Source organism: Coccomyxa subellipsoidea (genome assembly GCF_000258705.1).
Source record: "Coccomyxa subellipsoidea C-169, whole genome shotgun sequence".
NCBI lineage: Eukaryota > Viridiplantae > Chlorophyta > Trebouxiophyceae > Coccomyxaceae > Coccomyxa > Coccomyxa subellipsoidea.
This window is the reverse complement of record NW_005178033.1, coordinates 1,462,314-1,487,254: the sequence shown is the minus strand read 5'-3', so window position 1 is coordinate 1,487,254 and position 24,941 is coordinate 1,462,314. Positions and strand designations below refer to the sequence as shown.

The window sequence follows — 24,941 nt, the reverse complement described above, 5'->3', positions numbered from 1 at the left end:
AGCACTATCACCGTGAAGGTGAATTGATGCATTGCCATGCTGGCATCCATGCATACAGCTCAGCATGCACAAATGGCGCAGCAATCTCAATGGCATTTGCCATAAATGTCATTCAGTAAAAGAGCAATAGGCTACGTAAATTGCTTTGTCGAAGAACTACTGGCTGGGGCATGAACGGATCAGACATCATTCCTTCTACACTTGGTTGATCTGAAGACGATCCCGACAGAGAAATAGGCATCACGCGTCAATTCTGCCCATATGTTTTTACGAAAGATTAATTGGATATCGACAGGCTGGAACGCAAGGCAATTGTCTCAAGTGTCTCCCAAAACGCAACTAGTAAATGACGTCATCAAATATGTATATGACAGCACATTGGACCAAGACCAGGCCCTCGATGTCTTGAAAACTGGCCTAGCTGCCCAGCCTGATGCCTCAGAGGGTGTCCAGGCTGCCAGGTAAATATTGTCAAAATGCTGCTATCATCCTTGTGACTCCCCTACAACTAGCCAATGAGTATTCATGTTCTCTCTTGTTGCAGGATATATCTCACCATGTCAGAGCTTGAGAGGGATCGCAGCAATTGGGTGCGGCTATGACCTGATGCAGCACATTAATGTGACGTTGCCACTCGATTCCGAGTAGGCACTCTCTGATCACAATCGTTATGCTTCAGGCTGCTGCAGTTGACCTCGCTGCCTCCGCTTCCAAAGCGGCTCGCAGTCATGAACCTGACTCGCCGGACGCTGCCGTCGCGGCTGCGAATGTGGAGCTAGCAGCGTACACCTCGGGAACAGTGGCGTACTTGGCGCAAGGACACGATTTTGAGGCGCTTGATTTGGCCGAACATGTGCGCCTCCAGCCCCTCATTGCGAGCATTCCCGTAAGGTGGGTGGTAGAACAGATGTCAGGGCTGGAGGCGCACCTTACGGGAATGCTCGCAATGGCCTCACCAACCTCTGACTCTGTTCGTAGCCTAGGAGCCTTAAGGATGGCGCAATGTCTGGACCTTGAAAGATGGAAAACAGCGCAGGCACTGGACATTGCTCGCGCATCCTTCCACCAGAAAGGGGCCGAGCGGCACCGCTGGCGGGGGCTGGTGGCCGCCAACAGCCTTGTGGCTCTGGCTAGGCACGCCTCAGGAGACCTGCAGGCCGGCCTGACCGCAGCCGACTCCGCGCAGGCAATGGCCGACCACACTGACAAGCGCCGCAGCAGCCTGTCCGAGCAGCAGGATGCTGTCATCCCCTGTGCCCTCCAGCGCATTGCCGCCCTCCGTTTCGCAACGGTGTGACTTGGCACTCAATGCGCTGCTTTAGGCATCGTCTTGCAGCTAGCTCTGATCAGGGCACTGCGCCTGCAGTGTTCAAGCCTATGAACATTTCACGAATGACTGCAGGGGGATTATGAGGAGGCAACAGCTTTATTTCAGCGAGCCGTGGCAGGGGCCGAGGCTGCACAGGCACACTTTTGCGTATCGGACACTGCGCCCCACCAGTCGCCGTGGGCTCTGGGTGAGACTCGCGCCAGCGCCCTGGGAGGCTTGGGCCAAGTGGCAATGCTAAACAAGGATTGGGACAAGGCGGAGGAGATCTTGTCACAGGTCCTATCCCTGCACCCCTCATTGTCCGTGACATTTGCTCCAGGCTGAGGAAATCCCGGGAAGGAGATCCTGCTTCAGTACAAACGTGCAAGCATGCGTGTGTGCGTCCAAGACTGACTGGCACTTGTGTGCAGGCGGTCAGTGATGCGGATGCTGTCACCTCACCCAAGCACCCGCGTGCAGTTCCGCTGCTTGTGCCACTTGGCATCGTCTTTGCCCGCACCCAGCGGATCACCTATGCAGAGGGCATTTTTAGGTGCGGTGCATGAGGTTCTCTCTGGCAGTCACCAAAGGCAGGACCATGATATGTTACAACGCGCGGTCTTGTTATCAAACTGTGGTTTGTTTTGCGTGCAGGAGTGCAGCTAACATTGTGGGGTTGGACCCCAACAAATGCAGCATGCCGAATGCTGTGCATGCAAGCACAGCTGCCTGTCTTAGCTGGCGCTATGCACAGTTGCTGGCTGCCATGCCCAAACGTGAGACCGAGACACAGGCCTGGCAGAGCTGCGCGCAGAAGCTATTTGAGGAGGGTGGCAAGAATGAGCGCTCTCTGATGGATGCTTTTGGCGATCTGCACCACTTGCAAGGGAAGGGTTTGGCCGGAGCAGGGGCAGTGGCAGATGTGACAACACGGCGTATGTTGCCCTGCGGATAAGTCATGTACAAGTCAATTGATGATGCTGATCCACAGGGACCACAGGAGGAGTCTCTTGGAAATTGCCTTGTATCGTTAGCCCATGCTCCCAACACGTGACCGCATTCTGCATTCCGAGAGGTGCTCAACAGCTCGTTTCGTCGGATCACACCTCGCAAACGCACACTTGTAAAAAGCGTGGGATTCTCAAGGATAACTCCTGTAGTCCTCGACTGCGGGTGGTTGTATTACGATCCTGACTGTTGACATCAACGTCCGTGCGTGCTTGAGAGTCTAGAAGACGCATAGCTACGTCGAGATCTCAGGGAGAGTGGAAATCGATGTCGTCATCGATACATTTTGGGTTGCGTAAGAGGCAGAAAATAGAAGTGCCTCCACAGGCCTTTTCTGACCCAGACGAGGACAGCGATCTACCGGAATCTGAACAGGATGTTGAAGCTCAGGTCAAACAATTGCAGGTATATCAATCTTTGTTATATTTACTTTGCTTTCCTTACCATTTATGGTGTCAGATAGCTGAGAAGATAAGCTGCTACAGGAGGAGGGCAGCAGGTATGCTGAGGATGGCCAATATTCTGCTGCTATAAGGACATGGGACCGTGCCATCGCAATGAGGCCATCAAATGCTGTTCTACACGAGCTGAAAGCCCAGGTAGGCACTTCTGTCCAATGTGGCACAAAAGCACCGCAATGTGTAGACACCTAGTCAGTAAGGAAGGAGGGAGGTACAGAAACAATTAGCTTGTCAATAATCAATTTTATATGCTCGCTCATACTAATTGCTCTCTTTTATCATTGATCAGGTCTTGCTCGATGCTGGGCAACCGTGGGCAGCAGTACAGTCTGCATTGAAGGCCACGAGGTGAATCATAATATCGATTAACGCCTTGCCTGCACCTAACTCCTTTACAATGTTAGCCTGTAGGGTTCATGATGGTGTGTGTGTGTGTGTGGCAGCTTGGATGAGACATGGCCAGACGGCTTCCTCACGCTTTCCCGAGCCCAATTTAACTTCGGCGAGGTATGAACAAGCTCCGATACATCTTCAGCGAATGGCACATGCACTGTAGAAGTTTCCACGCTATTGACAAGTCCTGTGCTTGTGGCGCAGCCTGAGGAGGCTCTGATCAGCATAAATGAGGCACTGAGACTACAGGTTGGCATCAGTTTTATGAAATGCTCTTGTTGCTGGTCTTTTGGCAACCCCCCTGACTGCTGAACTTCCACTGTTCTGTAAATGAACCAGTGTCTGCCCAATATCATCACCGGCGCTCGAGCCCATTCAAGAAGCTCAATGCTATGTTTGCGGATTCGCAGCCTGACCACCCGGACGCCCTGAGGGAGATCACAGACATCAAGGCACAAGTCCAGCGCAGGATTGGGCAGCCCGTGCCCCTGCGAGCCCCCACAGAAGAGCCTGGAGGAGCGCTGGTCTAAACCGAGTCCAATGTTTGCTCCTCCTGCTCAAATATCTCGTCTTCAATGCTGGCCCAGAGCAGCTCCACTCGGTCTACATAGGCATGGAATTCTGGGTCTGCCAAGTAGGCCCTTATGGCGTCTCTGATGTCTGCATCTGTCTGCGTGTGATCACTGTCCGGCCCAGAGTGATTGCTTGGGGCATGCTGCATCTCTGCTTGGGTTGCATGATTGCCATCCGGGCTGCAGTCCTGCTGCCTGCAGGGCATGAGGCTACCTTTGCAAGAGATATAAATTCTTGTAATTTATAGATACTGCCGTTCATGCAGGCTGGAAGACATTTCACTGTTGTTTTCTGTCTGCAAGTTTACCTGTAATGTGGGCAACACTCTCCTTGCTGGCCAACCTGTGTGTCAGCATCTGGAAGCGACTCTGCCACCTGTGGCCCCAGACTTAGTCCGGAGGATCTGGCGAGGACGCTCTTTGTGTAAAGCTCCTGCAAGGAAGATTGGAACAGTCTCAGATTGTTGGCATGCACACACACTTTCAAGAGGGAATGCAGTCAGTGCATGGGGATATTTTTCAGGGCATCAAGAGCTCTGTACCTGCAGAGCAAGGTGACAGTGCTTTCCAGCCTCCAATGGTACGAAGTTGAAGGCAAATGATCGCATCTGCCAGGACACATTTGCTTCAATCCGGATGCTAGATCAATACCTGTCCACCTTGCTGTCCCATGCAAAAATGAAACAAGACACTTAAAGGCGAAGAGAGGTCCAATTCAAGTCCCAAATGCCTTCAAGTTGCTGTGAGGGCGTGAATGGGACAGGCACGCACCTGCACGCCTGCCTTGTTCCTCTCAGGACATGTCGCTGCAAAGATCCAGCCGCGTCCAGTTTCCTCTGGGGAGAGGAGGCTGCATGCCACTGCATTGCAAATGTGCAGCATCAGAACTCCCTTCAGGTGCACCTGCTGTGTACAGCTCTCTCTCAGTGGTCTTGCATAAAGTAGAGGAGCACCTGCATGGATCACTTCTTCTTTAAAGGTGGCACTTGCCTGCAGAGATAAATTGCCATAGTGCTGGACATCAAACGTGAGGGTGGCCAGGGTGCTGCTCTGGAGCCAGGTTGCAGTTGGTGCTTGCTTTATTTTAGATAATCGGCAGGTTGCTGACTGAGGCAAAGCGGTAAAACATAAGGCTAGTGTCCCCGAATATGAGAACATGCTATCGTATTGGCCTAATCTGCCGAATCTGTGCAGACATCCGTCGCCTAAGGCTTACTGTGTTAGATACGCAGGAGGACCGTTACAGCAAGACGCTTGCTGGCCACACCTGCAAGCGCTGCTGTAGTGCAGTATCCAGGATTGCGATTCCATTTATACGAATGAGACATGCGATTGCAGTGAAATTGTTCGAGCTCATATTGACGAAATTGCACGTGGCATGCATGCAGCATGCATGCATGAGTGTGGTCATTTCTATGTAAGATCATCTTACTAAGATGCACAAAAAAGGGTACTGCAAAATGTTGATTGGTTCAATGCCAGCCTGCTGCAGGCTATACTGAAGTCTTCAATGAAACCAAAAGTTTGTTACAAGGCTACTTCTTCCTCAGAGTGAGAGCACCACTGCCTAACAGCAGGTTGCGCCGAGTAAACTTCACAGCAAACACAGGAGTTGCCTTGGTGGGATAAGACTGCAGCTGCTTCAAGCCACTGGCACTGCTGGGCTGGCCATCCTGCCCAGCTGGGCTGCCACTCACGCTCCACAGCCTCAAGGTGTTGTCTGCACCACCTGCACAATAGTTTGTACACATCAGCATGCAAGGCGCTGAACACCAGCGCAGACAACATCACATCTGTGTAGACATCGTCAGAAACCAATCGCTCACTTATTACATCTTCAAAGCTGTACCCTTCTCATGGCAAGCACGCCGAGGGCGAGTTCACCAAACCTGCTAGCGGAACAATCTGCCAATAGTTGGTTTATGAGCAGCTGGTCCAAAAGCAAGGAGGTGCTCACCTGATGCGAGCAGAGCGCTGCTGCCGTGGCTGGTGGCGAGGGACCAGACTGGGCCGGAGTGCGCCGCTGGCACATGGTGCAGCCGCTTGGCCTGAGACAGATCCCAGGCAGACATGCAGCCATCCTCATCGCCAGAGTACAGCGTGCTCCCGTCAGAAGAAAACTCCAGAGACGTGATCTGAGCCACCAACACATGTGTGTTCACCAGACACGCATGACATGAGCACGCTGTACTTGATCATTCAAAGCTGGAACATGAGAGCTACTTCAGACTCATGCATGCATTCCTACAAGCAGTAGTGAAGCAGGAGAAAAGCACAAGAAATTTGAGAATGTGAGATGCAGACATCAAGGTAGAGCGCCAGATTGAGTAGAAAGGGCTGTCTTGTGACGTAGATGCAATGCATGCAAGATACACGTGCACAGCTTCGATTCCGGGAGCGCACGGCAGCGCGGTGGCCGACGAGGATGCGCTGGGAGCGGCCGTCGCGGACGTCCCAGAGGCGCACAGTGCGGTCGTGGGAGCCAGTGGCCACGTAGTGGCAGTTGGGGTGCCAGCGAGCCATCGACACGTCCGAGTGGTGGCCCACCAGCGTTCGCAGCGGCTGCGCGCGCTCCGTGCTCCACACGCGCGCCGTGCGGTCCGCCGACACGCTCGCAAAGTAGTGCCCCTGCCCACACATTGCCACGTCCCACACCGGGAACGTGTGCCCCCTGCACCCAGCATGCCACTTCCTCCTTCAATAATCGCCCCCTCCAGAAAAATGCTTGGAGGAATTCTCCTCGCACAAGGAGGGCAGCAGATCATGTTTGTGACACAGCATCTGTTCTGATGGGACCACTGCCGCTTTGCAGAATTTGTGAGCTTCTGATGTGCTCACCTGTAGGCAACCAGATTTGCAAAGAGGTCTGTGCTCCAGAGCCGCACAGTGCCGTCGCCGGAAGAAGACAGCAGCAGCCGGCTGTCCATGCTGAAGTCCAGACCATAGACTGGCCTGGAGTGGCCACGCAGCACTATCGCCTCATCCCCCTGCGGTTTTGCTCCATTTGCTGCACGCTTTGATGCATCGTACACCCGCACTGATGAGTCCGCAAAGCCGCCTGCAACCACTCCAATCATGACCATCAATATGCCTCTGAGCTAGGTCTGCATGCAGCGTGAACAGCGTCGATGCCACCGCTTAAAATGCACATTTATGGCCTGACCCTCTGACTGCATGCAAGAGAAAATGCCTGCACGCACCAGCAATCATGGCGCCATCGGAGGAGAAGCTGACGCAGTTGAGACTCTGGTGGGTGTTGACAAACGTGTAGAAGACTGCTGACGGCAGCGCAGCGTCCGACAGACTGATGCGGCTTTCCAGGTCCTCCAGAAGCTCCGCCTCCAATCCCTCAGGCATCGGCGGCAAAGGCACCTACAGGCAGCCGCCATCATCTGAGACAAGTCTTGGTCTCTACAGAGATACCCAAAGACTGGATGCCACGGCTGGATCCAGCCATTCTCATACAGCCATGGCTAATTCTAACAGTAAAAAAACTTTACAAGAGCGGTCACCTGGGGTTCGATCCTGTCGGAGGCAGCGCTGAGGCGCTTCTCCTTCTCCTTCTCTGCGGCCCGCAGCAGGGCTGTGCGCGCCTTCTTCGTCAGCGGCTTGCCGTCCTCGTCGACCTCTGGGATGTCCGGGCTCTCTTTGGCCGCTTGCAGCTCCTCAAACTTCTCCTCCACCATGCTCTGCCCATCACCAGGCATCAATTCACCTTCTAGAAATAAATAGAGAGAAAAACAACAGTTACACTGCTGTGAAGCTGGCAAGATTAGCACACCCTGAGGAGGCCAAGCAGCAGAGGCTTCTGGTTTGTGGCGGAGACGTCCTCCTGCATGTGCCCAGTCAGCAATGACACCTCCTCCTCCTCTGGCTCATGCTCCAGTTTTGCTGGCTTCCCTTGGACCACCTGCCAACAGCAGAACCGCCACAGTTGACCATCCCTGGAAGTTCATAGCGGCACCCAGATGCTCACTATCAAGGTGCAGCTTCAAAAAGGGCGGCAGACAGCAGCACAACCAGGTGCCTCCAAGGTCTATCGAAGGGTTGTCAGTGTGATGCTTGTTTTTTGTAGCTTGCATGCATTGCCATGCTGATGCATCTAATTGAGTTTTTGTGGCAGGACATCCAGGGTGCTGATGACTTATTTATGTGATGCAAGGGGGTCGCACCTGCAGATTTACATGTTCATTCATGATGCCCAGTGGCAGGGCAAGTCTGTGGGCCTGCATGAAGTGGGTCAGCAGCTCGAAGGAGTATGTGCTGAGCTTCACAGGGTATCGCATGGAACGAGCCGCCTGGGCCGTGCGGTTCGTGGCGATCTGGGGCTTCTGAGAGATGCCTTGCAGATCATCCAGCTCCTGATGCACAAGCACTAGACAGATTTACCGATATTCAGCGCCAAGAGTATGTGAGGAAGTGAGTAACAGGGCTATGGTGGAGGAACTCCATGACAATGTCAGCACCTGCTTGCGCATCTTGGATGGGTGCGCAGCATTATCCCCAAACTGCTTCTTGTACCGGTTCATGAGCTGCGCTGCCTCACCGGGCGCTCCCCTTTCCACTAGCTCCAGAAATGTGTGGATGAAGACGGGATATAGGATTCGCCTGAGTTCCGGCTGTCCCCAGGACCATGCAAACATCAGAATGTAACATGGTGAGAACTCTTTGTTGAGAGTGAAGAACAGAATTTGCTAATCTACTGCGCTCATCAGTCAAGAGCAGGGGACCGTCACCTTGTATTGGTCCAAAGAATTGTCCACCCAGGTAGCAAGGCGGTCAAAGCTCTTGGTGTACTTGGCAGGATCCTCTTCAGCTGTGAGGTAGTAGATCAGATCTTTAACTAGACCCTTCTTAGGATCAGGCTGGGGTGCAAGCGTCATGTCACTGCCTTGCAGCGCCCTTGAATCTTGCTTCAACGCGCGCGATGCTTGCGCGTACCTGTGAGTATATGCAAGGGTTATATTCATCAGCACGTAGTTATGCACAGCTTAGATAGATTTCCATGTCGTCCAATATGATGGCCATTGCAATGTCTGTCAGCAATGAGGCAGGTGCGATCTTACTTCTTCTTCTCGAGATACTGCAGAATAAGCTTTTCAACAGAAGCTTCTTTGCTCAAATCCGCATTCATTATTGACGAGGTGCAGGAGATCTCCAATTCAACCAATGGATTGAATTGGGGTCGTCAGACGATTGCTCGCTTCGATCTCTAAGCGGTATAATTTAAAGAGTTAAAGTTGCAAGGATGCGTTTTCAGGGCAACCTGCTCTTGTAATGTGCACTATATGAAGTTGGAGTCCCCCATTGGCACTCCAAAATCGACACAGATCTAACAGACTAAGTCTAACAGACTAAGACACCGAATGTCAAATTTCCTCTGCGAAAGTGACCTACATATCACTACTACTATCTGCGAAGCGAAGAAGGCCAGACCTTCGAAGTCTGTCTGGCTCACGTGCAAGCAGGCCTGCTCACGTCAGCATTTCTGCTGTGAGAGACTTCTCTTGAGACGCGTGAGAGCCACGCGTGAACAGCTGAACATCTTTGTGATCCGGTGGGGCCTGGGTCCTTCGGGATCCGGCTCCTCGACAATCATGGCAACATATATAATGGCTGGGCAAGGTGCTTCGATAGAGGCGGCCCTTTACAGTTAACGGCATCACCATAAACCACTGATCAACTGGGTCGGGCTTCAGCAGCCAGGCAACATCACAGGTTTCAATGAAAAGGATGTAATTTAACGACATAATCGCCGGGCACAAAGCGACGCTTCAACAGAGGCGGCCCTGACAGCAACAATGTGGGTATACAAAAGAGGAGCAGACAGAGGCCAGGCGATAGCGGCTGGAAAGCATAACAATAAATTGATCTTAATGACGCAGTAGTAAAAATATCTAGGACGGCCAAGCTTTGGTTGGGGCGGAAGAGGCAACAGCCGCCAGCCGCCATTACCAGTAAAAGAAGGATGCGACGGCTATTTGCATCATTGTCTGACGCGAAGAATCGACCGCAATAATAGAAATGGCCATGAGACCTTTTACAGAACAAGCAGATTTTGCAGTGTTGCGTTCTTGTGTGTGCCCTGCCAAACCCAGGCAGGATGTTCTGGGTCCTGGTCCAAACCTAGGACAAAGCGCGTACAAGCTGTATTGGGGCTTTTGAGGAGATCTCAGTCTAACCTCCTGCAGTTTTCACCTGATTGCAGCTCCTTGAACACCTGCCAGTCCAGGTGTGCCTTTGCAAACCACTCAGCTGTGGTGGTAGTAGCTTAGCAATACAGGTGGCGGCAAGCATTGTGGGGCATTGGGTACCCCCCTTGCTTGTTTCACCGAGAAGCGCTGTTATTGCAAGGATCTGGGCAGTCTTTACAATGACAGCAAATGGCTGGACCCACCCGCAGCACGCACAATCTGTTTGGCCTGTGATTTGCGTCCATGTCCTGCCCTTGACTTGTCGCTGATTTGGACCGACATACATCCACAAGCAGCCTTGCAGTCCTTTTTGGCAGTTGATACTTGTCTGCGTGCTGGGATGCATATTTTCGAGTATTCATGACGTGTGTGCCACTGATGGTTTGAGATATGTGGGACGCTTAATCAGCCCTGTGTGGCTGGAAAAAGTGTAATCTCTCTCTCTCTCTCTCTCTTTGGAGGCTGATAGATTTGTTGATCGTCCTAACCACCATTTGCTTTGTCCAAATAGCAGCTGCCAATTCCCATTGTATCAATTCCATGCCAACATATGCTAAGCGCATGCATGCACTGGCATGCAGACCACTGGTGGCACCAGCATGCGCATACGGCAGCGAGTGCAATCACTCTTGTCTTAATTGCAACCCAGTGCCATATGGTCGTGGATCCCACATAGGATCAATGGAATCTTGGACGGCTGTCTGCAAATAGCGCATACACCAGCATAGTTGCACGACACCTGACACGCGTGTCAGGTGTCGGAGTGTCGCGAACGTTCGCAAACGCGTGTCCAAATTTTGGCCATTTCCGACACCGCTCCGACACCGGGTTACGTAAGGGTTACGTTTGACCGTTTCTGACCGTTTTTGGCCGCTTGGACGCCGGGAAATGACCCAACAACACCCCAAACACATATAACATGCTTGTAAAGGTGTTTAGAGACATTTCCGATGTGTTTTGATGCGTTGTCGGGTCCGGAAACAGCTTTTTGAGGTTCCGTCAGCCTTAGTAACCTGTAGTCATCACCCAATTGCATGGTTACTAACGTCCTCAGGTCTGGACACGCGTGTCGCGGTGTCGCGGTGTCGCGAACGTTCGCAAATGCGTGTCCAAATTTTGACCAGCCGTGTCGTGCAACTATGTACACCAGCCCCCCAAAGATGTGGAAGGCAGCCACGGCTTGGAACATGATGAACCAAGACTGCGTCCTGTGCAGAATGATGCCTGTGGCTGCTATGCCTCCGGCTTCAAGCATGCTGGATATACCATTCGTGAGGCCGTACATTACAGCTGCGTAGCGCGCATTAATGTCCAGATGCTGGGACCCAGATCCGGCCGCATGGCATCCAGCGAAGAATGTTATGGCAGTAAACACTCCCATGGCATGCAAGGCACTCTTGCCCTGCGAGCAGGCTACATCAGAAAGCAACGCCAGCAATGACAACTTGATAGTAGAACTGGCACGACAGCATCAATACATTTCCCATATATATTCTCATAGAATGGATCAGAGTACTGTGTTTTCACCTGGACATCAAAGGATAACAGAATAAGACAGATAGCAGGTCCAAACGAGGCAATCCCCTACAGAAACAGAAGGCCTTCAGAGTGCTGCCCAGCTACCTCCTACGTACTACAAACAATCTATGCAATCCAGAAGGCTACCGATATGCACCAACCAATTGTACCTGCATGGTCTTTCTGATCGACGTCATGCCCATGTACTTGTGACTGGCCAATGCATCTGCAGTCCAGCCAGCCACATTTGTCGACACAGCTGCAGCGACAAAGGGTATGATGCTGTACAGCGATACATTCTGCAGGCTTTCACCGTAGACCTCGCTGTAATAGCTGGGCTGCCAGAAGAAACACATGTAATGCCCCACACCTGCACCATGAAATTCTGGTTGGCTCTCTGCTGACATTGCATGATCAGCAGAAGAATGACACATAGCTCTGAGGAATTTGGTGAGGAACCTGTAATTCCCAACGCATTGATGTTGCAGCACATACCTGAGGATGTTTCAACAATTATGATTGCCCACAAGGGTAAGCACCGGGCGAAAGATGTCCATGGAATATCTTTTGAGGTGTCTTCCTGCTCCTTTGTTGTTTCTTCCAAGGAGTCATGCACTTCCACCAAAGGCTTCTCCGTCACCAGCAGAGACCATAGAAGCGTCCAGACAAAACCCACAAGACCATAGATTGTGAAGACCGCAGGCCAATCATACTGCTCTGTAATGAAAGGGGCTGTAGCATATGCTGTAATCGTCCCCAGTGAGGCTCCTGTCCATCCAATGTCTCTGATGAGCCGCCGACAATCTTGCATGGCTTGACTTTCACAGTGTGCAACAGCAGGTCAAGGAGTGATTCCACAGTCAGTTGCCTCAAATGCAGAAATCTGACAGAACAAAATTTAAGCTGACCTGAGAATATAAAGCCAATCGCTGTGGAGCGCTGTGCATCTGGCACCTGCAATGATGAAGATCTCCTCAGCATGATTAAGATATATTGTTGGTAATGCTGAAATATAGCAGTGAATCTATAAAAAGGCCAAATCTTCACTCACCCAATTGCTGACCACCATTTGGAGGGCTGGAAAGGTGACACCTTCCCCAGCGCCTGTGAGGAACCTTGTGAACACCATGAGCCACCTGCTGGTTCTTGCAGCAGCAGGCGTCAACATTGTGAAGAGGCTCCAGCTCCACACCCCAATCTGAAGCACCGTCACCGCAGTGTGCCGCATGCAAAGCCAGCCAGCTGCCACATTTGTGATCGTGTAGCCCACAAAGAAAGCACTGCACGAAGCACAGCATCCTCAGCTTGTATGCAATTCATTGACTTGTGTGAGGAAACCCATCCGAATGCTGCACTTCTGCATGTACATCTTGAGAGTCTACCTGCTTATGGCGCCCTCAAAGGATTCATCCCAGCCCAATTCTGCTGCCATTGGAAGGATTGTAACGCCAAGAATTGCGCGATCCAGGTAAGATATGAAAGCAACCCCGCAACTGAGGAGCATGACCAGCACACATGCCCATGAGTATGTGACGCCCTTTGAAGTACTGCTTTCAGGTGTGCTGCACATCTTTTCCGGCTCTTCAAGGGTTCTCCTTCGTCTCTTTTGACAGCGTTTATTAGAAGTGTCCGGCCTTGCCAGGCTGGAGGAAGCTTCTGGTACAACCTGACTGCCTGTCTGATGGAGTCTCCCCTGCTTCTCCAGGTCTCTCCAGCTGGGCAATTGCGCTTTTACAACCGCCATGTCCCTCAGGGAGCCCAAATCACTCTCGGCACGCCCTGTGAAACGCGTGTAATGTCCAGGCTCCCTTGTTGACCAGAGGTAGCAGAAAGGGTGGCCTTTCTGGTCTGGGTCTGACTGAGGTTCCTGAGTCAAGCTGTCCAAGACCGTATGGTCCTTGTCTACCCCTTCATGGCTTGTGATATCAAGGGAGAACCACTTGGCTAACGTAGAGGTCCTTGCAGGTTGCTGTGAGCGAGCAGCTTCCTGGATTTTTTCCTTGAACTGTCGATAAACGTTTTCGCTTGGTTTCTTCATTGCTCAGTACATCTCTCTATATGTGTAAACGCAGAATTTATCAGAAGCAGGTCTCCAAGGTTCTGCAGATGCCGCATCGCTTTTCAGACGACCCGTCTAGTACAGGTCGCACTAGCGCCCCCGATGGAGTTCTAAACAATACTTATGAGCCCCAAACCTATTCTGGAACGTTTATGAGCGTGCCTTCACACGTTCCAATTCGTCCTATGCAATTTTGGTGATAACCTATACTGCCCCTCACTTCGAGGTTTTCAAGGGAGGGAATGAAGGATTGGAACAGATCAGCATCAGCAGGACAACGAGTCCTGAATTCTCTGATTGAAGTCTTCTTCAATAACGATTAAAGTTAAATAAAGATATTTCCTCATCGTGTACACTATGGCACACCTTACGGCAGCTTCTTGCAGCCACAGAGTTGTACAGTCAGCGCAGTCGGTGGGTGTGCGGCAAGCTTGCTCCCAGCGCGCGAGATGCTCCACAAATGCATCATGCAACAGCATATTTTTCAGCGGGACAGCTGTGCCCAGATGTAATCGACCGCAGCTTGCCATCTCCAGGCGGCAACAGAGGGTGAGTTGCGATGAAGCTGTCTTCTGTTGGTGTTTCTCTGCATGAAATGCTTAGTCAATATTTACAAGATGTTTATGTAAAATTCGCGGAGTCGGCGATCATCTGTGGCACCTGGGATACTATCCAATATTTTTTGTTTGCCTCACACATACACATGGCTTCTCAACTTGTCCAAATGTATTTGCAGATGGTTACACGCATGGGCCTCTTTGGTCTTGGAGTGCCAGAGATTGCAGTCATAGCTGGCGTTGCAGTTCTGATCTTCGGTGCGCACCACCAGCCCTCTCTGGGACCGACTGTTCTTCCCTTCTGCAGCATTGAGGAAAGTAAAGATGACAGCTGGAAGTAAGCAATAAGGAAGATTACTGGAGTTCAAGACGCATCTGACATGCAGGGCCAAGCAAATTGCCCGAACTTGGGAGGGAGCTCGGAAAGAGTGTGAAGAGCTTCCAGACTGCTGCAAAGGCATGCTACCCACCGTTCCTTGAACAGTATCAATGAGACTCTGTCTATTTATACTCTGCATGCCACAGACTCATTTTTGGTTTGTGAATATCCATGGCTTTCGTCAACAGGAGTTTGAGTCGGAGCTGAAGAGCGGGGCTGAAGATGCTGAGGAGGAGGGCAAGAAAATGGTGGACTCTGTGAAAGAAAGCGTGGACGAGAAGCTCAAGTAAAACAGGCTGAGACCACTACACTCTGTCAGCCAGCGCTCATGCGAGGACGATAGCGCTTTGGTGTTGTGAGGAACCATTCAGGGAGGTTGCCTTCAGCATGTTGAATCAATTTCTGGCACCGCTTCAAGCCAAGTCGCAACTTGATCTTTAAGAATTCTGCTATGACTTTTGGAGCGTCTCCAGCTGCAGAATATGATGCAGAGTTTTTGCAATTGTGGAGCTGCCTCATTTGACTGATTGGCCCTGCAACGGAGTCTACATGCAACCCCTGTGACTCTTGGATTTTTGTGACTGCATGCATTGCTGACTCGCGAGCTCAAACTGCAGTGACTGGTGTGTCGCAACTCACTGCATGATGCTGAGTTTATCTGCGATAGCTACACTGTGTATCATGTGCAATGACGGATCGCACAATTATTAATGTTATTCACACATTGCATGGATGGCCGTCCGATGGCATTCAGCTTGAATGTGTCACACTCGAGGCCGATGTTTTGTTGTCATGCAGAAACAGCTGTCTTGTATGGAATGCCTGATAAAAAAACACGGCATGTTCACTTGTACTCGCTGCTTCGTCGCTGCGCTGCCTTGGCAAGCACCTCCTCTCGGTGCTCCAAGCCTTCTGAGACGACTGTTCCCGGGCCCACGTGACAGTCCCTGAGAGTCACCCGCTCCTGCGCAGCAACCAAATATACCACACTTGTCACAAGACAGTTCCATGAGAAGGCGCAAAGCAGACCCTTCCCAAAGACAGAGTATGGAGAGGGCAAGACAGCATATGGGGAGGGCAAGGAGGGCTGACCTGCAGGTGTGCATTTGGGCAGATGATGGAGTTCTGCAGGTGGCAGCCATCTTGCACCTCCACGCCGTCCATCAGGACGCAGTTTATGATCTTGACATTGCTGCCCAGCTTGCACATGGCGCCCAGCACACTGCGCTTTATGGAGCACTTGTCCGCCATAGTGGTCCCCCGGCCAACCTGATCATATGACACAAATTATAGCATCCGTAAGCACCAATTGAAGGGAGTCTGACCATACCCAGGCCGTTGTCTAGCAGGCCTGGTCCTGTGCAACGAAAGGTGAGCATCGTGGATTTGTGCTGATGAGCATTGCGGTCGCACCATGCATCCCGCTGCAACAGTGGTCTTGTAGCCCATCTGGACAGAGTCATGCAGGAAGTTGTCAAACTTTGTGTTGGGCTGCGCTTTGACGCCCAGCCGCCCTGCCAGGTCCGTATTTATCACCTCCCTGCACCACACAACACCCTTATGGTTTGACAACATAACATGGCTTGACCTCCAAACAGCCACCTCTAAATCTCCATTCTACACTGCTCAAGAATCACAGAAATCTCCAAAGGGCCCACCTGTTGACCTCGCAGAAAGCCTGCAGTGTGGAGGTGCGCGCACAGTAATTGTCCTTGCCCACAACAAAGGCTCCGCAGTACCAATTGCCGCGCGACTGCTCCTCCTCTGCTGCTGCGCTGTGTGACAGCGCCATGAAGTCCTGGCCTGTGCGATGCAGAAGTGCTCTATCAAAATGCCTGTATGAGGCATGCATGCAGGCACCAGCACTTGTGCATAAATTCTCTGTTGTCCACGGTGCATGATTTGTGTTTTGAACAACAACATGTGGCTGCATAGAAGCTGCACCTGCGACAGTGGTCGGAGGCAGCAGGGAGTCGACGCGCTCGAGGTTGTCAGAGCTGCCCCGCTGCCCATTCTCTGCATTCTCATTGGCGCTGGCTGCTGTGGCCGGGAGCGCGTGCTGCACCCCCGGCCTGGGTTTCCTGGAGTGCTGATGGAGCACTAGGTAGGGGATGATGTCCTGCCACAGACATAACTACCCAATGAGCACGACAGGGGCAGACGAATGGAATATTTGTTATTTTCTTCTTTGGAACACGCCCATCCCGTTTCCCTATTATTCTTTAACTTTGCAAACTGTACAACAACATGGATGGCTGCAAGCAACCGAGAATGCAAAGGGCAGCAGCACCTGCTTGATGTTGGCAAGGTTTGGCTTGGCATGCAGGATTTCAAGCACAGCCCGATTGAAGATGTACAGGTGGTTGTCCTGCAGGTCTGTTCGCACGGTCAGCTGCTTGTGGCGCAGCAGAGCGTTCATGGGCAGCCGAATACTCCTGCGCGATTCGGGGGATGGCCTGAAGAACAGAAGCTGCTGCTGCTGCTCGTCCAAACCTGACAAGAATTGCATGCACCCATCATGTTCCATGCTTTCCAACAATCTCACGCGACGCATAGAGCCTACAGAGCCCACTTGTGGAGGGGATGCTTGCAAGTGCATGCTTGAGCTCGCTGTGGCCCTCTTTCTTGCATTCATATACTGGATCAACGAGGATGCATGCGACTCACCAACATATTCCACTTCCTTTGGAGCCTTGCCGGGCTTTGTTTCAGATGATGGAGATGTCCTCCTCTGCGATAAAAGAACTGTGGCCATAGCGCTCCGGATGAAGTGCACAGCCATGAGAGCCTGAAAGACAGAGTCAAAGAATCAGTACAAAGCTGTAGCGAGAGGCGACTATTGTACTTGGGCCTCTCTTGAAGTATGGGAGGCCATTGATAACACAAAGGTGCATTGTCGCCTACCTCCAACCTGACATCTGTGATCAGGTCAACACTCATGACAATGACGTTTTTGCCGGTGATGTATTCGGCGACTGCTCTCAAGGCTTCTGCGCTTTCGCTGTCTTCCGGTACGCTTTTCACCTGGATCAAAGGGATGCGAATTTACAGGGCTCTCCACTGGACTCTTAAATGCCAAGACCAGCATTCTTTGTGTCGTCAAAGGGCCATCCACAGTAATTCCTGTGAATGCCGCAACAAGGTTACTGTGCCTCCAAGCTACCATGGTTCTCTTCCTCACCTTCAACTGGAGCTTCCCACTGTAATTCTTGCTGATCCATGTGCTAACCTTTGCTGCTGTTGTCTCGCCAAGACACACCTGCGAAGGGAAATGGTCTCAGATCGGCCAAACATATGAGATCCTCACAAAAAGCAAATAATTGGACGACGCAACACGCGAAGTCAGACTCAGAGATGGTGCAAAACTGCAATCAGCCACCTATAAAATGACAGCAATGGGCACAAAGATAGATCCGAGTTCCATACCACCAGAACATCAACGATGCCTGCTCCTTCGAGCGTCTTCAGAGGATACGTGATAAGAGGCTGATTGGCAACGGGCAACAAAGAGAGTGGAAGGCCGGTTTGATTCAAGGGGAATAAATTTGTTCCTGATCCGCCAGCAAGCAACACAGCCTGATATCCCTGTGGCCCCATGGGGAGAAGGATTGGTTTGGATCGGTATTGCTCTGAGCAATTTATGCAGTAATAAGTCTAGAATGATCTGTGAAATGATATACCTGAATTGAGAATTGAAAAAGAAGTCTAGCAGAGCACTCCAGTGATCACTTTTTTGCTCGATGTGCTCTAAGAGATTCCATCAATGCGCATGCATGTGCATACATTAGTCATGATATAATAAGTATTAGTGCCGCCAGGTTTGCAGCTCCTCGGACATAGCACAACGGGCTGGCTTCATGGCTCTTGAGATTAATTAGAACAGAAACGACAAAATGGCAGCGGTACGTTTGTCCATCATACCTTGTTTTATGCTTGCACTCGACACTCTTCCATCTGACGATCTGACGTTTTATGTGCCCTGTCCCTGCAGACAGTGCCGGTCAACCCCAAGCCTTTTCTGAATGGCTTGACAGGAAAGCCTGTTATCATCAAGCTGAAGTGGGGAATGGAGTACAAAGGTGACTGAAATTTGTTGGCTTGGAATGGAATATCAGTGCAATCAGGGGTACTGTTGCAGCGAGATGATAAAATCTTTGGGTTGGTTTTCACAGGTTACCTGGTGTCAGTGGACTCTTACATGAACCTCCAGGTGAGCAACAGTCTTTGCGTCAATTATGATGAAGTGCTCTCCCTCCAAGACCTGATCTCTGAAAATTGCCTTGTTGTATGTGTAGTTGGCCAGCACAGAGGAGTACATCGATGGACAATTCACAGGCAACTTGGGAGAGGTGCTCATCAGGTGCGTGTCTTTGCTGGCACTCGAGCGGAAATATTTACACAGACTTTCCCTGCATATCAAAGATGTGTTGCACCTGGTCTTCATGCAACATGCAAATTGATGCAGAAGCTTGACACCCTCATGTTTGTCACCGTGGTAGGTGCAACAATGTGTTATACATGAGAGGAGTGCCAGAGGAAGATGAACCCATGACGTGACAAAGGCTCAGCTGCTACTCAACTCATATATTGGCAGGAAGAGAGACAGCCAGACTTGAGGCAGCACATGTGGCAGCAAATTGACCATGTTTCTGTATCAAAATTACCGCCTAGGCCCCTGCTGTCACAAGGAACGTGGGTTCGAGTGTCAGTCCTTGCTTGGACTGCGATTGTTCACTCTGCATTTAGTTCCAAGCAGACCTCTTTGAAGCTAGCATCCCAGAAGGGTGATTTCAGGCACTTCTGCGCGTTTTAAAAGCAGGATGCCAGGCTTAGTCCGGACTCCGTTGACCATAATCCAGCGTCATGACACTTCTCTGACACGTTTGTAACACAAAGCAGTGCAAGAAAAATTCCTGGCTTTAAGTTGGATTTGGCATAAGACGCGTCAAGCATTGGCAACTGCCAACTCAGCTGCACAACGCTGGCTCTTGATCTGCCTGCCGTACTTGGTCAGGCGTTCCTCCACTGGGGGCTCTGTGGCACGCTTGAGCAGCGGTATGTGTTTATTAGGCTTTAGTCTGGCAGCGCCAGCCAGTTCAGACCGGGCTTGAGAAGCAAGGTGGTCTGACACAGTTTGGAGCAGAGCCAGGGCGATGAGGTGGCGGTCCACATGGGACTGCACAACTGCTTGTGTGGCAGCATGGCTCTGTGCCGACCTCCTGAATGCCAGATCATTGAAGACGCAGGCAGAGAAAAGCAGGGGTTCCTGCATGGGCACCACAGAGAAAATTACGCTTCCCGCCTCTTTATCAATGCAAGGCAGCTGGTGGTTTTGGCCAGGGAGTGGCAGGCCACATTTGCAAAGTGAGCGGGCGGCACCTCAGGAGCCATGTTGTACTGGGGCTTGAGAGGGGTGACCTCCACATCCAGTAGCCTGCGCACTATATCTGGGCTCTCCAGGCCACGGCCCACCAACAGCAGCACCGCCGCCATGCACCTCACCTGCCCATCCAAACACCCTGATCTGATACAATCATACATGCTAATACAGGTCATATCTGCTTCAAAAGCAGCACATGATTAAGACTGAAATCAAAATACAGTTGATAGACAGCTACCGTGTCATGGAGGCATGCTGGCCTTTTTCTCTACCAGCCCATCATCCTTACACACTATTTTCACTCCACTTAAGATGGGGCAAACGCAAGCACAAGAAGCAAGATCACCTGGTGCCACAGGAATGCGGTGCCGCGCACATGCAGCGCACACACCTGCGCCGCCCCCTGCAGACCCACAGGCACGATCCTGAAGTCCAGTATGGTGCGGCGGAAGCTGCTGACGTGCTGCGCGTCAACCTTGCAGAAGTTGCGGAAGTCGTGGTCCCCCACAAAGTGCCCCGCCGCCTCCTGCATGGCCGCCAGGTCCAGATCCCCCCGCTGCACAATGAAGTACTTGTACTCGCGGTGCACCGCACTGAACCTAGCCAGAGCACACGCGCACAAGATGCCCTCATGCTGCCAAAGACATGAGAGAAGAACCATTCTCACTCTCAAGAAGGGAGCACGGCTTGTTTGCAGGAAGATTGACGGGAGCCTAGACATATTGTGATAACCTGCATCGTGAAAGACATGCACACCCTGCTACCCGCCGCTGGCTTGCCTTGAAGAGATCATCATATCGCAATTGCGGTGGGGGAATTTTCAGACTGACAATATGATTTCCCTCCTTGCTGTTTTTAGCATGCCAGGATATTTTGTAAAGCGTGCATCTCAAACAGCCAGAACCTCAAGGTCGGAACATGCACAGCCCCAGAGAAGGGTGTGAAGGTGAGAACAGAAGAGCACCTGGCGCTGAAGCCTTCAGGCACAGGCGTCCAGCCCAGCACGCGTATGTCATCAGGCAGAGCGCGGTTCAGGGTGACCGCATAATCCATCTCCTCATCCACGCCCAACGCTGGCTCATCTGCCTTCGCTCCAGACCTCAGCCACAGGGCCACCACCTGAAGAAGCATGCATCGCTTCATCCAGGCAGAGACATATCCAACTATCTGAGAAACGCGTCAAGGAGAGAGAGCTGGAGTTTTAGCAGCATGACAAGCATCTGGCTTGGCACAGGAGAGGATGATAACCTGCCCGAGTGCACTGACACCCTTGTCTGTGCGTCCACATCGAGAATATCCCAGGCCTTCCCATCCAAGTCCTTCTGGGATGAGCTTTGTTTTGCGCATGGCGCGGAATAGGTGACCCTGCACCAGCACAGGTGTGGTTTGAGCTTGGCTTTGCAAAATGGCATCACGAGAAAGCTTCTGTCTGGGCTCCTTAGCATGTTGGGCTCCTTTGCATGGATGATTCTTTGGAATGCCATGAGCGGGTTCTGACCTCCACAGTCTCCTCACTATCAGCCTGGGAAGCAAAGCCATGGTATCTCCAGCCCACATAGAAGACTCCAAGTGCAACGTAACGCCGTTGGTACGCACTCATGTCGAACTCCCGCTTCTCTGCAGCACCAGCATGCTAAGATCATGAAGCTGCTTCAAGGATTATGTAGATCACCAACGAGAAAAATGCCTACCTTTTCGTTTCTTCTTAGGCTGATTCAGTACGTCATCAGTGCCTGATATACCACCACCCACCAAAATCAGCCCCAAGCAGAATGACAAAGTCTTCCATTCGTTCCATCCTTTGTGATGAAACATACAGAGGTTAACGTGGCTACCTGAAGTCTGGGCGTCATGGGATGACGCTATCCTGGCCTCCAATCCTCTGTCACAGACCATTGGCTGCCCGTCGTGCAAATTGTCAAGAGGATAATCTGTGCCCTCTTCAACCAAGACAAACTCTATTTCATCTGCAAGGTGTCTGAGCCTTGCGACAAGCTGTTGTTGTTGTGATTTCTCTCCGAGGTATACAGCATCAGGAAACAAAACTTCATGCAACGGCTTACACAAGGAGGCCGCCGTCATTCTCTCGATACTTTCTGGCGTCAAAGTTGCACAGGGCATTACATACTTGTGTGTAGGATGTATGAATTCACTTCAGTTGGAATGATAGGATCTCATCCAATGCAATTGACGTGAGAAGCTGTGGGTAGCTGTTAGTCATCTCATGCAATCGCCTTGGGGAAGGAGCTATCCATGCTTCTCAGATTAATTTGAGTCGGCAATCTCCAAGAGCTCAGCTTGGAAGACGTTACTTGCATGAAAACTTCTGTCCAGCTGTGATGAATTTAACCAGCCTTGGCCGCCGCCTCCAGCCACGGCCTCAGGCTAGCTAGGCCTGGGACATGTCGCATATGAGGCTGCGGCAGCTGTGCAGCCTGAGTTGGCTAAAAGCCTGTATTTCTCGTCCAAGGGGTGTTCATACTATCAACTGATAAAATTTGCATGTGCCTACAGCCTTTAAGGCTGGGAATCGCCATATAGATGCTATGTGTATTGCAGAGCACTGCTGGCAATGCATGCAAATACAATACAGCACTCGAGGAACCTATCTTCGGGTTTCCTCTACACTTCTGTGGTGCACAGCTGCGCAGGGGTAGCAGCTGGTTCTACACAAAGTACAGTATCAATTTGATACGTGTAATGCAGTGTAATTACCAAGACTCCTCAGCAGGAACAAATACTGATCTCCTTATCCTTATGCTCATCAACACTAATGACAACTACAGTCAGAGGCAATACTTCCTTGCTACAGCACTCAGGCAGTTGAGGGCTTGATTGTGAGGCAGCGGATGCCCAAGAAGCTGCAAATCTCATTGATGATAGACGTGATGTACAGAAGATATCCAACAATCATCAGCGCTGCAAAGCCCCAAGCGGTGATGGCTGAGTCCAGCAGCTGCGCCCGGCTGTTGGCCAGCAACAGCACCAGCGCCAACACAGGCCACCACAGGATCTCAAAGGGCTCCTTGCACATGTGATCCATGATCAGCTTGGTTGCCTGCATCAGAACAGGCTCATTTTGAGACCACCGTCCTTCCAGATTTTCGATCTCATAGACGTGTCCAGAATGCTGATCCTCTCGAGAAAGAGCACAAATAATGGGAGGACTGAGTGGCATCAGGACAGAAATGGTGATCTGAGCTTGCCTGCAGCGCATACACAATGCCGAATCCTCCAAACACGGCTCGCCATTGGCCAGTGGTCGGCCATGGCTCTGCCATCACCAGAGTGCCAAGAACAAGGACCAGCGCCAGCTGGAACAGATGGCTGGCGGCATGTCCCCGGCCCAGCTGCTTGGCGCCACGCTCATCCGCTGGCATCTGCACATGCAGTGCAATGATGTCAATTTACAAATCAAAATTGCTGTGGAAACAGATATATGAGCGCGCTGGGTGATGAGTAGTCAAGCTCTGTGAGACCCACCTTCCCGGAGACACCAGTCACGAACATGCGCCAGGTCTGGCCGCTGAGCTGCTCCACCGCAAAGCAGGCCACAACAATGAGGACAGCGTGCTTGATCAACAGGCCATCATGCAGCGGCCAGGGCAAGCTCACATGCAGCAGTTTGCTGATGTTCACCTGCCAGACACCTGCAGCACAGAACACCTCAATAGTACAAACTAATCAACGCCACCTACATTGGCGCATACAACATCCTTGCATCACCAGCTGGTGCTTCTTAGCTGCTCAGCTATTTAAACCTCCTTTTAAGCGGCGCACCTGGGCCAACGGCAGCAGTGAAGAAGTGCAGGAGGACCATGAGGTAGTTGGCCTCCGTGACTCCCCAGTAGCCGTTGCCGTAGAGCATGACGCCGGAGTGGTACTCCTCCCAATGTGCCAGCAGCCAGGGGCCCATGATGGACATCACACCCAGCACCGTCCACTTTGTGAATCCCGCGCCGATGGACGTGCCTATGCACGTGACTGCCAGGTGCACTGACAGCGCATCGCAGCCTGCACCACGGAGTGGGAGTGTCACTGATGGCCTCCTATGTAGCTGCAAAGTGTGCTGATCTCCAGGACATGCTTGCAGGCTCACCATGGTCAAAGAGCTGGCCCAGAGGGGAGGAGCTGCCGGTGCGCCGCGCTTGCTTGCCATCAATGCAATCCAAGTGCAGATATATCAGTCCTGCTGCACCGTTCAGGAAGTACACCCACCTCGGGGCAATTTCTGCAAGCAGCAGACAAAGTCAGGTGCCTGGCACCAACAAAACATTACATCAGAAATGTTCAGCAGGTTTGTGTGTAGGGAGCAGCATAGTGATGCATGTTTGAGCCATACCTGAAAAACTGGGGACGTAGTAAAGAGAGACGAAGTATGCTAGGACAAGGCCAAACACGCCAGTCAGAGTGATCAGGTTGGGAGCCAACCATCTTGGCAAAATTTCAACCAACCCTGCAAGCACAGAACATAGTGTCAGAGATGCCCGAAGCTGTTGATGGTTGCAGCACATGCACAGCGCAGCTCCAGACTCACAATTCCAGAATGGCTGATGGATGTCATCAAGGAGCGTGTAGCCAGCGGAAACGTATTTGTAGCTTCTCAGGCCAGAGAGCGCCCGCTTGGATAGAATCGGCATGTCTGGAGCAGTGCACGACGGCACCAGATGCCAGGTGTTTACTTCTGCTGAAGGAAGAAACGCAGAACTATACACCAATTACAAACGCAGAAATGTTGGCACCAGAGAGATTATGACAACGCAATGGCAGAATGCAATGCGCCAGTCTGCCTTCATGCAGGGGCCTTTCATCCTGCTGACGTCAGAAGATACACACAAAGCCAGCATGGCAATGCATGCAGAAACTTCATTTCTGCATCTAGCAAATAGTTGCAATTTCTATGTTTACATCGGTTCAAAATTCACAATAAAATAGCAGGGTGAAATGTAGATATCATATGCCATATGGGCACAGCATGCTGTCCAGTGGCACACAAAATCTGGGTTCAACCAAATTGCGCCTATACACTCTATAGCTATAGCAGATAGACCATATGCATCATGCAGCACATCTGAAGCTTCTGCCAAAATACAACTCTCTTTAGATATTCC

General features: G+C 51.5%; 10 protein-coding genes across 10 annotated transcripts; 4 read left to right on the top strand and 6 right to left on the bottom strand.

The window, feature by feature from the left end:
* The first annotated feature begins 129 nt into the window (after positions 1 to 129).
* COCSUDRAFT_47872 (hypothetical protein) lies at positions 130 to 2,452 on the top strand. The gene is made up of 7 exons (XM_005646896.1): positions 130 to 461; positions 545 to 590; positions 680 to 853; positions 1,037 to 1,291; positions 1,403 to 1,606; positions 1,741 to 1,862; positions 1,964 to 2,452. Exons 1-7 carry the CDS (start codon positions 262 to 264, stop codon positions 2,262 to 2,264), a joined length of 1,302 nt encoding a protein of 433 aa, XP_005646953.1. The 5' UTR covers positions 130 to 261; the 3' UTR covers positions 2,265 to 2,452.
* COCSUDRAFT_53803 (TPR-like protein) lies at positions 2,437 to 4,184 on the top strand. The gene is made up of 6 exons (XM_005646895.1): positions 2,437 to 2,722; positions 2,803 to 2,916; positions 3,068 to 3,126; positions 3,222 to 3,285; positions 3,376 to 3,420; positions 3,582 to 4,184. The coding sequence occupies exons 1-6, from the start codon at positions 2,585 to 2,587 to the stop codon at positions 3,699 to 3,701; spliced, it is 540 nt and encodes a 179-aa protein (XP_005646952.1). The 5' UTR covers positions 2,437 to 2,584; the 3' UTR covers positions 3,702 to 4,184.
* A 1,071-nt stretch (positions 4,185 to 5,255) lies between these two features.
* COCSUDRAFT_29684 (putative TAF5) lies at positions 5,256 to 8,626 on the bottom strand (the record flags this gene model as incomplete). Its single annotated transcript, XM_005646894.1, has 10 exons — positions 5,256 to 5,472; positions 5,701 to 5,878; positions 6,147 to 6,414; positions 6,582 to 6,801; positions 6,944 to 7,115; positions 7,256 to 7,430; positions 7,523 to 7,653; positions 7,916 to 8,101; positions 8,210 to 8,362; positions 8,480 to 8,626. The coding sequence occupies 10 exons, from the start codon at positions 8,624 to 8,626 to the stop codon at positions 5,279 to 5,281; spliced, it is 1,824 nt and encodes a 607-aa protein (XP_005646951.1). The 3' UTR covers positions 5,256 to 5,278.
* Positions 8,627 to 9,426: 800 nt separating this feature from the next.
* COCSUDRAFT_33506 (hypothetical protein) lies at positions 9,427 to 10,389 on the bottom strand. The gene has a single exon (XM_005646893.1). The coding sequence runs from the start codon at positions 10,281 to 10,283 to the stop codon at positions 9,921 to 9,923; it is 363 nt and encodes a 120-aa protein (XP_005646950.1). The 5' UTR covers positions 10,284 to 10,389; the 3' UTR covers positions 9,427 to 9,920.
* Positions 10,390 to 10,766: 377 nt separating this feature from the next.
* COCSUDRAFT_16762 (MFS general substrate transporter) lies at positions 10,767 to 12,959 on the bottom strand (the record flags this gene model as incomplete). Its single annotated transcript, XM_005646892.1, has 6 exons — positions 10,767 to 11,339; positions 11,471 to 11,521; positions 11,626 to 11,825; positions 11,951 to 12,268; positions 12,503 to 12,735; positions 12,838 to 12,959. 6 exons carry the CDS (start codon positions 12,957 to 12,959, stop codon positions 10,767 to 10,769), a joined length of 1,497 nt encoding a protein of 498 aa, XP_005646949.1.
* Positions 12,960 to 13,818: 859 nt separating this feature from the next.
* On the top strand, positions 13,819 to 15,173 carry COCSUDRAFT_33505 (twin arginine-targeting protein trans). Its single transcript, XM_005646891.1, has 4 exons — positions 13,819 to 14,063; positions 14,251 to 14,329; positions 14,458 to 14,528; positions 14,639 to 15,173. The coding sequence occupies exons 2-4, from the start codon at positions 14,263 to 14,265 to the stop codon at positions 14,738 to 14,740; spliced, it is 240 nt and encodes a 79-aa protein (XP_005646948.1). The 5' UTR covers positions 13,819 to 14,063; positions 14,251 to 14,262; the 3' UTR covers positions 14,741 to 15,173.
* Positions 15,174 to 15,294: 121 nt separating this feature from the next.
* On the bottom strand, positions 15,295 to 18,047 carry COCSUDRAFT_16495 (nucleotide-diphospho-sugar transferase; the record flags this gene model as incomplete). Its single annotated transcript, XM_005646890.1, has 9 exons — positions 15,295 to 15,414; positions 15,543 to 15,719; positions 15,864 to 15,986; positions 16,117 to 16,253; positions 16,695 to 16,943; positions 17,118 to 17,238; positions 17,355 to 17,474; positions 17,632 to 17,709; positions 17,877 to 18,047. The coding sequence occupies 9 exons, from the start codon at positions 18,045 to 18,047 to the stop codon at positions 15,295 to 15,297; spliced, it is 1,296 nt and encodes a 431-aa protein (XP_005646947.1).
* Positions 18,048 to 18,302: 255 nt separating this feature from the next.
* On the top strand, positions 18,303 to 19,355 carry COCSUDRAFT_24313 (small nuclear ribo protein F). The gene is made up of 5 exons (XM_005646889.1): positions 18,303 to 18,352; positions 18,442 to 18,529; positions 18,623 to 18,660; positions 18,746 to 18,810; positions 18,950 to 19,355. The coding sequence occupies exons 1-5, from the start codon at positions 18,344 to 18,346 to the stop codon at positions 19,005 to 19,007; spliced, it is 258 nt and encodes an 85-aa protein (XP_005646946.1). The 5' UTR covers positions 18,303 to 18,343; the 3' UTR covers positions 19,008 to 19,355.
* Positions 19,356 to 19,739: 384 nt separating this feature from the next.
* COCSUDRAFT_16420 (tRNA pseudouridine synthase) lies at positions 19,740 to 21,442 on the bottom strand (the record flags this gene model as incomplete). The annotated part of the gene is made up of 5 exons (XM_005646888.1): positions 19,740 to 19,952; positions 20,177 to 20,401; positions 20,785 to 20,949; positions 21,079 to 21,195; positions 21,329 to 21,442. Coding segments are annotated over 5 exons (834 nt in total), but the record flags the coding sequence as incomplete, so codon positions are not given.
* A 1,085-nt stretch (positions 21,443 to 22,527) lies between these two features.
* On the bottom strand, positions 22,528 to 24,470 carry COCSUDRAFT_53799 (CDP-Ethanolamine:DAG ethanolamine phosphotransferase; the record flags this gene model as incomplete). The annotated part of the gene is made up of 7 exons (XM_005646887.1): positions 22,528 to 22,888; positions 23,037 to 23,210; positions 23,314 to 23,480; positions 23,611 to 23,844; positions 23,930 to 24,061; positions 24,173 to 24,286; positions 24,368 to 24,470. The coding sequence occupies 7 exons, from the start codon at positions 24,468 to 24,470 to the stop codon at positions 22,646 to 22,648; spliced, it is 1,167 nt and encodes a 388-aa protein (XP_005646944.1). The 3' UTR covers positions 22,528 to 22,645.
* Between the last annotated feature and the right edge of the window lie 471 nt (positions 24,471 to 24,941).

Coding starts and splice junctions, on each gene's coding strand:
- COCSUDRAFT_47872 (XM_005646896.1), top strand. CDS start 262: ATGTTTTTACGAAAGATTAATTGGATATCGACAGGCTGGAACGCAAGG. Junction 591..679: donor AGAGGGATCGCAGCAATTGG/GTGCGGCTATGA, acceptor GTTATGCTTCAG/GCTGCTGCAGTTGACCTCGC. Junction 1,292..1,402: donor CCGCCCTCCGTTTCGCAACG/GTGTGACTTGGC, acceptor GAATGACTGCAG/GGGGATTATGAGGAGGCAAC.
- COCSUDRAFT_53803 (XM_005646895.1), top strand. CDS start 2,585: ATGTCGTCATCGATACATTTTGGGTTGCGTAAGAGGCAGAAAATAGAA. Junction 3,127..3,221: donor TCTGCATTGAAGGCCACGAG/GTGAATCATAAT, acceptor TGTGTGTGGCAG/CTTGGATGAGACATGGCCAG. Junction 3,421..3,581: donor ATGAGGCACTGAGACTACAG/GTTGGCATCAGT, acceptor GCGGATTCGCAG/CCTGACCACCCGGACGCCCT.
- COCSUDRAFT_33506 (XM_005646893.1), bottom strand. CDS start 10,283: ATGCATCCCAGCACGCAGACAAGTATCAACTGCCAAAAAGGACTGCAA.
- COCSUDRAFT_33505 (XM_005646891.1), top strand. CDS start 14,263: ATGGGCCTCTTTGGTCTTGGAGTGCCAGAGATTGCAGTCATAGCTGGC. Junction 14,330..14,457: donor CGTTGCAGTTCTGATCTTCG/GTGCGCACCACC, acceptor TCTGACATGCAG/GGCCAAGCAAATTGCCCGAA. Junction 14,529..14,638: donor GCTTCCAGACTGCTGCAAAG/GCATGCTACCCA, acceptor TTTCGTCAACAG/GAGTTTGAGTCGGAGCTGAA.
- COCSUDRAFT_24313 (XM_005646889.1), top strand. Junction 18,530..18,622: donor GTGGGGAATGGAGTACAAAG/GTGACTGAAATT, acceptor TGGTTTTCACAG/GTTACCTGGTGTCAGTGGAC. Junction 18,661..18,745: donor ACTCTTACATGAACCTCCAG/GTGAGCAACAGT, acceptor TTGTATGTGTAG/TTGGCCAGCACAGAGGAGTA.